This window comes from Cyprinodon variegatus, unplaced genomic scaffold (genome assembly GCF_000732505.1).
Source record: "Cyprinodon variegatus isolate N-32 unplaced genomic scaffold, C_variegatus-1.0 Scaffold833, whole genome shotgun sequence".
Classification (NCBI taxonomy): domain Eukaryota; kingdom Metazoa; phylum Chordata; class Actinopteri; order Cyprinodontiformes; family Cyprinodontidae; genus Cyprinodon; species Cyprinodon variegatus.
The window spans coordinates 212,360-220,764 of record NW_015151286.1 but is presented as its reverse complement, the minus strand read 5'-3'; the positions used below and the strand labels follow the sequence as shown (position 1 = coordinate 220,764).

The window sequence follows — 8,405 nt, the reverse complement described above, 5'->3', positions numbered from 1 at the left end:
GTTTCGTTGGTTTAAAGGACCACTGAGGCCATGTAAACGGCACTGATTATCCTTATTTTGTTATTTAAATTTTTATGAATCCTAAGATCGTTTTGTCAGTGTGTCCATGCCAGTAATAGTAATATTTCTGCCCAGTATTTGTTTTCATGGCAACACCTCCAAAAGTCGTTTCAATAAATACAGCAATGTATGAATCCAGTTGCTTTCAGTTATGTATCAGTTGAAGACACGATCCAGATCACACCCAGCCAGTCAGCCACTGGTAAGGGCTGTATCTTTTTCTTACAGTGTTCAGTGAAAATATCGCAATGAATCGCGATGCATCGCAATATTTCAAGTATCGTGATGCATCGTGATAGAATCGCATCGTGGCATGTGAATCGTGATTCGAATCGAATCATGACTTCTTTGCCAATACCCACCCCTAGTTAACACCCGTAACAGCCAATCTCATCCTCCCATGCTCATTTGTGGACTGGGTTTGGTTTATCACCATAACTAGCTAAACCTTAACTTTAACATTCCTTTTTTCCATTTTGTGATGTGTTATTTATTCAGTTGTGTATTTTTCATAATTGTTAGGAATCCAGTTTGTGTGGGTTGTATTTTTTGTGTTGTTCTCTCCCTCCACCACCAGGTGGCGCCCTGTTCTTGTTGGTCCTCCCACACACCTGCGGCTGGTTGGCTCATTACTGAGGACTATTTGAGCGGTGGACTGTCACTACCTCGAAGCCAGAGTGTTTGTCAGTTTTGGGTACTATAGCCAAGCTGAGTTTAGCTGAGTCTGAGTCTTTGTTTTCACTGAGCCTAACCTTGTTTTTTGTCTTTGCCTTTCGGCAGCAAGCCTTCCTGCAAGCTGGATGTTTGGCCTTCTTCCCCTGGAAGGATTGTTTGAGTCTCACACTGAGCAGGGGATTAACCTCCACAAGTTCTGTTCAATTCTTCCTGGATTTCCAAGTGACAGTCCGCTCAATAGCTCCTCAGGATCCAACCAAGTCTTAACCTGTCCGCCCTCCAACGAGTCTCTACCTCTGGATAAACCCACACTTACTGGATTCTGGGAAGAAAGTCTTCTCCAGTAACGCGAGTCCAGTTTTCTCAGTCTCTCCAGCCATCGCTCAAAGTTCCCACAGATCCTGAACTAACCGCTGATACTTCCCTTCCCTCCTCCAGTTCACCAGCACACTGAGTTTCCTGAATCCAACCCCCGCTGACCTCATCAATAAACCTGTTAAAACTTTTACCCTGCTTCTCTGAGTGGTTTACTGCATGTGGGTCAGATCTCTTAAGAAAATCATGACAATAATGAGCTTTGTTTCCTCATATTTCTTTTTTTAATCCATTTCCTAGGTGTAAATGTCCTCTCAGCAATTACCATCCCAAATAAAACAGCTGTTCATCTCTTTGTCGGCTCTTACTGTCAAGCTTTGGTTTTTCCCCTACTTTTTCTGTGTACCCCTTGTGTTTAGACAGAACTTTAGGTTTTTGCACTGATTTCTCAGATTTTTAACTGTTTGATTTTCCTTTCCGATGCAAATCTTTATTCCTTTGCTCCTTATTTCTCTGATTCAGTCAGCTGCTGAATATAAATGCTATGTCAAAGACAACGAGTCAACTTTCATTTTTTCACTCATGTTTTTCCATCCCTAAGTGGGTCAATGCATAAAACACTCCTAACTTGGCGAGAGAGGAGATGAAGAGCATGAAACAGTCTTTCCAAACAGCAGTAGGATGACAGCATGGTAGTTCCCCATCCCATTCCTACTTCACACTGCCTTGGCTGTAAAACTTCTATGATTGTGCTTTAATTACATAAAAATAACTAAATAAATAGTGAGCATTCATAAAAAAAAGAAGAAACAAAATGATTTCTGTTCACATGTCTAAATAGATCACCTTTAACAGTTTCAAATAACCCATCACCCAATTTGCAGCCTATTTCCATTCAAAAGCATGTAACTGAGGAAGCTAAAAAAAAAAAGCAAAAATAGAAAATAACACATTTCTAGTTGCTGTTTTATGAGTAACCAGTTTGTTTATTTTTGTAAGTTCGTTCAGTTTGATCCTAAGTGTAATTTAGTGAAGGAACAAGTTGTCCAGGCTGATGAAACAATCCCAATCAGATAAAAACTTTCCTTTGGAGAAAAAGTTAAAGTTTTGCTCTCAGAATTATTTTCTTTATTGATGGTTAGTGATGTCATGACATGTCTAAGGGCCCTGTGACACCTTGCCAGCGTATGCCCGACATCCCAGAATCTCCTAAAACGCTGTCATACGCTGAACTATGTATATTTAATTTTGGGCATACACATAATGTATTCATAGCGAGTCTTATGTAGAACAACATCCTAACTTATGCATAACGCACAGCAGTGGAATGCCTATGAAATGATGCACAAGGTTTGCAGTCGCAACAGATTCAGCGTCATGTCTGCTAGGAAGTTTTTTTGGTCACGGCCCTGGCAGTGAATGCAGGAATTATCCATTACACTCACCTTTACTCCCACCCTATGGTGGGTATGCAGTCTGGAGAAGTTACTCATAGGTTTTGGATAAGCTAGACACCACGACNAGAAAAAAGTTAAAGTTTTACTCTCAGAATTATTTTCTTTATTGATGGTTAGTGATGTCATGACATGTCTAAGGGCCCTGTGACACCTTGCCAGCGTATGCCCGACATCCCAGAATCTCCTAAAACGCTGTCATACGCTGAACTATGTATATTTAATTTTGGGCATACACATAATGTATTCATAGCGAGTCTTATGTAGAACAACATCCTAACTTATGCATAACGCACAGCAGTGGAATGCCTATGAAATGATGCACAAGGTTTGCAGTCGCAACAGATTCAGCGTCATGTCTGCTAGGAAGTTTTTTTGGTCACGGCCCTGGCAGTGAATGCAGGAATTATCCATTACACTCACCTTTACTCCCACCCTATGGTGGGTATGCAGTCTGGAGAAGTTACTCATAGGTTTTGGATAAGCTAGACACCACGACCTATGAGTAACTTACACTTAAAATATGTCATCAATCAGATAACTTACCTGTAACTTCTGACCCCAGAGAGCTTTCCTCTAGTCTTTTAATAACATTATCTTATCTTAATATCCATTCTAGGATGAGGCCCCTTTCCAGACTGCTGCACACGTGACTGCAAACTAATCTTGTACTTAAAGACCTTTGTTTGAGGATGCAAACAAAAACACCATTATCTGCAGAAAGTAAAGAAGAGACTTTCAGGTCCTCAAACTAGACACTCATCCACAGCTCCTACTAAGGGAAACATGTCGCAACATTAATCAGTTAGAAGCTGATAAAGATTTCAAGGTTACAAAAAATATATATATTTTAAACCACAAGCATACTCCTCTATAAATATTCTAGTGATGAGAGAATTCATGATTTTGATTTTTATGCTTTCCAAATGGGTTTCTGTACAACTTAAGATCTCACAGGGGAGCTGAAGTCTTACAGGACTTGACAGAGGCCACAGCATGGAGTCGTCTTCCTCTAAACGGCCACAGGGTTATGTTTAGACTGTAAACATCCTGTGGACTGGCTGAATGAACCACTTTGCTCTGATCTGGAATTAAGAGATGACACAGAGGGCCAACAACAGCGACAAATGCAACCTGAAGCTGTTTAGATGCACGATCAAAACACTCTTTAAAAGTAAAACAGTGGAAAAATCAAGACATAACTGTTTCTACCTTCAAAATATTTCAATGAGTACAAATGTATATCCTGATGACTTCTTTCCAAATGGTCAGCGAAACTTTTACAAGCGTTTGGTTGGCTGCTGCTTCCTCAATCTATAGGAGACCTTACCAGAACAAATGAGCAGAAACGTTCTATTTAGCTTAAAGTTTTAACTGCACCTGATGACACACAATGACTGGACTAAGTGTTTACCAAAAGCAGACGGTAATCTCACGTATTTACTCACACAAATAAACAGTCATCAGCACCTGGAGTTCAAGCTGATCTGCGTGCTCTGTTTGTTTCCTCCGACACATGATGCTAAATATGTAAATATATCATCATATCGCCCTCCTTTCCCCAATAACTGTAAACAGAGCTAAGAGCCTTTCCACAAAGAAAATCTGCCAATGAGAAGCAGATGCGGCACTCAAATGCAGTTGAAACTATTCACACATTCTCCAGAAAATCTCCATCACTGGGGAACAACTTTCAACTGGGGACATATTTGATGTTGAAGAATGCTGGCGCACATTGAAAATGCTATTCAGTCCTTAATATATCACAAGCACATGGAATGATTTTGAAAGTTGCCATTTGCACAAACAATACAATGGTACAAGCAGAAATAACTAATGACAAAAGAAAAATCTTCACAAACCAGCAATAAATATGTATATGTACTTTCTTGACTTTGCGATTTTAAACAAATCAAAAATAACCTTGTAACATAAAAGTAAAAAAGACAAAAAGACCAAATAAAATACACTATAAATGTGCTATTTGCAATAAGAAGCAGTCTTTTTGGCCTATAGTTTGTCTGCAACTAAAAGACAAAATCAAAGATCAGAAAATGACCATAAAAAATCTAATTTGTGAATCTTCAGAAATTACTCTTAAACTCCGACTCCTACCATGTTATGTTTAGGGAGTAACTGATCCAGCTCTCCATGCAGCCTTTTCTCAACATCTCACCTTTTCTGCCAGCAGCTCTCGGATTTTCCCAGCCTGCAGGCGGAACCTCAGGAGCTGCATCTCCAGAGCGACGCAGCGTTTCTGCCAGTCCACGCCGGCCGCTCCTACAGCACCGGCTCCGCTGCTATCCAAAACGTCAGCCATGGCAGGGATTTAGGCCTCCGCCTCTGGACTTAGGCTGGAAAGAAAAGGGAAGTTTTTATTAGAGCAGCTCACGAAAAGAAGCTACAAATCCCTTGTATAGCTCAGAAAATGAGGCACAGCCAGTCCTGTGATGGTATTTCTGTGTTCAGTCCAGATCCTGTTTTCATTTACATCACATGGAGAAAATAAAGTGACTAAACATCTAAAGTACCTTTTGCTAACCGCGTTTCCCATGATTCACAGAGGAAGCGTGAGCAAAGCAACCCCCAGTGATGAGTCAGAAGTTAATTAACATTAACGAAAGCTTCCTCGAACTTTCTGTGTTAGAGACACGTGTTGCCGGAATAAAACTAGCATACACATACATGTTGGTCACAAAGAAACAGATTACCACAGTTTGCATCCCCCTCTCCTCTTCCAACCTCTCACCACATGCCCACACACACTGAACAAAAACTCAAGAGGGAGGCTCTGTGAGTGGGGGAGGCTGGAGTTCCCAGGCCTGCCTGCCCACCACCAAGCAGGTCAAAGCTTTTCTTTTTAGCCCAATTACCTACTAACCCAGTACCCTGCCCCCTCCTCAGCCACAACTCCCAGGCCATGCAATCCCTTCTTAATTACAAGGAAGGAGCGAAATAGGATCCTGTGCTGCACAATAGTGCCTTTCTGCATGACAGTCCCATCGCAGCTAGAGGTTGGAGCCGTCAGCTTGCCTCAGCAGAGAAAAGAGGGAAGAATGTGCGACAATGAATAGGCAAAGAGCCAAAAGGGGGAAACTGGTGCATTCAAGTTATTTCTACCAAAGCCCGACTGGCTGTTGACCAGCTTGCATGCTCATTCACAAAATTATGAAAGCCCTGCACTGTGAGCTGTCAAAAGGACATAAAGTAAAGAAAGAAGTGAGGAAGGCTTAGCTTTACAGGGAGTCAAAGCCCGGCCAGACAGCACCAGTTAGCGAGCAGACGTTCAAAGTCCAGCAGCTATAACTGCACCATGTTGCTCCCTGCAATTAGCGTGCTCATAAATACAGACCCAAAAGACAAATTATAGAAGTCATGCCTGCAGAGGTTTCACCAGGCAACCGCCGTGCCCAGGCTGGCGAGTCAAGGTCCACTACCGACATCTCTGCTTCTCTCTGAGGGTCAAACTTCGAGGTCTGCACCCCTGAGTACAGTCGAGTGGAAGAGGTGGGAAAAAGCCAGCCTGCAGCCCTTTTTGGTCAGACTAAGCGAAGAGCGGGGTCAGAGCGGAAACAAATGTAAACAAGCTCTTTTCACTGCCATGCTAATCCTTCTGAAGCACATGTTTTTCCCCCTTTAAACAAAGTTTAAAGTTGTAAAGCCCAAGATCGGTGAAGTAGCAGAAGATTTCACCAGTGCCCTTTAAAAAAAAACAAAAAAAAAACATCTCCACTGAAATATTCCTAATGTTTTAACGCTACGGATAAAAACGCCTTTGGATTTCGGTGCTAGACCAACTTAAACTGCTAGATAACAGAGTATTTAAATATCTGGAACATGTGGTCTGCATTTATATCCGAGTAGAGGTATCTAAAGATATTTAAATCCTGCTTTACACCTTAAATCTGTCTTCTGTTTCGATTTGCTTTGCATTATTCTATTTGCTTTCTAAAGTGCCTGATTAAGCATCTGAGCCCCCCAAAGAACAGCTGCATTCATACAAATATTTATCGAGGCAAAGGTGGATTGTGTTGTCTAAGATATGTGTGGCAGTACTACCCCAAGATATTTGTTATTTGCCTGTGCTTTAAACATTCAAATACAAGAAGGATTTTTTTACTTTAACATACCTTAGAGGTAAATCCATCTTTGGTTACGGTTGAAACACCCAGAGCATAAGAGAACAATGCCTTCAAGTTCATCTCTCAGTTCAATAACTTGATGACTTTAAGAGATTCGCTGTTTTATATTGATATGTACAAGTATCAAGCAATATCTTCCCTGATTTTCAAACACATCCTCCAAAGTCAGTCTTAATTTCTCACTAGGGAACAGAGACACACGAGGAGACAAACAGAACAGATTAAAACCAGACATGTGTGCATGGGCACTCACACACACAGAGGCATACACTGCTGAGCATGCAGCTGTGGTGATGTAAGTGATTAGGTGGTTCAGTGATATCATTCCCAGCAGATTTTTCAATCTCCACCGCTGCCGTCTCTTCTGCTGAGGTCCGACTTGGCCCTCCTACGTTTTGGAAAATGAGAGCAACTCCTGTCAGGATCTGGCTCAATCACTGCAGGTTTGTGTCAGCGTGGCAGTTCTGTGTGCGTACGTGAGGCGACACAGACAAATGATCTGAGAGGATCTGAATATCAGCGCTTTATGAGTTCCCTCCTATGTCAATGTTTTCTGATGGGTTGTTTTATCAGTCATGCTAAGCTGGTCTCTTGTTTTTTTGTTAAAACATGTGGTATTTGAAGCTGTAGCTGTGCATTGCAAAAATACTTCCATTGCCACGTCATTGTTTCCTAACCTTTTGACCCAATCTGTGCAAAACAACTTAAAGTCAAATAGTAAAAATGGAAAATTCAGACTAAAATGAATGCCAAACTGCAATAAAATGTCAGTTTTAATGGTCAGCCAGCTTTAAAATAAATAAAGAAAACTACCCACCTACATCTATTCTACTTTTACCTTCTCATTCCTGTTACATCTGCATCCTCTCCTGTCTGCCTTTCTTTTCTCTCCTCCTGCAGCGCCTTTCCCACCCTCCCCTCTTTCCTCCACATCTTCTCTCCTCCTCCAGCTGCTGCCTTTGGAGCAAACCTGCAGCTCTCTCTTCTCCTAGTTCAGGTTAATGACAGACCTTGACAAAAACTGACCACACTCATTATCAGTCTTAAACTTAAACACAGGGTCCTGACATTCCTTGCTCTGAGGTGTAAACATCAACCTCTGCAAGCTCTCTTGCCCTTCTGTGCTTTACACACACTTTCAGGTCGAAGATTTCCATCTAAGCCTGCAGGCTATTTTTTTTATGGTGTGAATTATATGAAAATCTGTTTTTAATCTAATATAAGTTTATTAAATAAATATAAAATGTATAAAGTGTTTTTACTATGACACCTGCAAAGAAAGTAAAAAACCCCAACAGGCAAATGAGCCATAGATTCCTAATGCAGAATTGTTACACAAGTTCATAAAAGTAAAAAAACGAAAACAAATGCTTTTTTTTGTAAATGAACTGATGACATCAAGAGGACCCTGCCTTATGCCCATAGACTGCCGGTGTTCTGTCAGATGAGCATACCTGGTCAGACCAGCATAGTCACAGTCAAAACCTGTTTATCCCTTTAGCTTTGTACGTAAAATTCACTTTAAACTACCTCAACAGGCATGTATTCCTTTAGTCGTGTACAAAAAAAAAACAATTTGATTACTTACTTTTTGGTGTTTTTTGAAGCGTATGGCAATCTGACCTTAAAGTGTTTATTTGGGACATGACAGAAGAGATCCACGCCTGTTGAGGTAGTTTAAAACGTATTTTTCTTATAAAACTAAAGAGATAAACGCTAATCTGATGTCTTGCGCATGTATATCGACTATGGGTATACA

General features: G+C 41.0%; 1 protein-coding gene across 4 annotated transcripts in view; it reads right to left on the bottom strand.

Annotated features, from left to right (window-relative positions):
- Positions 1-8,405, bottom strand: part of LOC107099042 (pleckstrin homology domain-containing family H member 1-like) — a 61,342-nt gene that overhangs the window by 50,540 nt on the left and 2,397 nt on the right. For 2 of the 4 annotated variants that reach the window (XM_015396976.1, XM_015396975.1), the window contains exon 2: positions 4,681-4,858. In XM_015396976.1, the coding sequence (XP_015252462.1) occupies positions 4,681-4,824 (144 nt within the window). In that variant the 5' untranslated portion in view covers positions 4,825-4,858. Of the gene's footprint in view, positions 1-4,680; positions 4,859-5,215; positions 5,288-5,883; positions 6,009-8,405 lie in introns of those variants that run through there. The other 2 variants (XM_015396977.1, XM_015396978.1) reach the window with 2 other exon arrangements.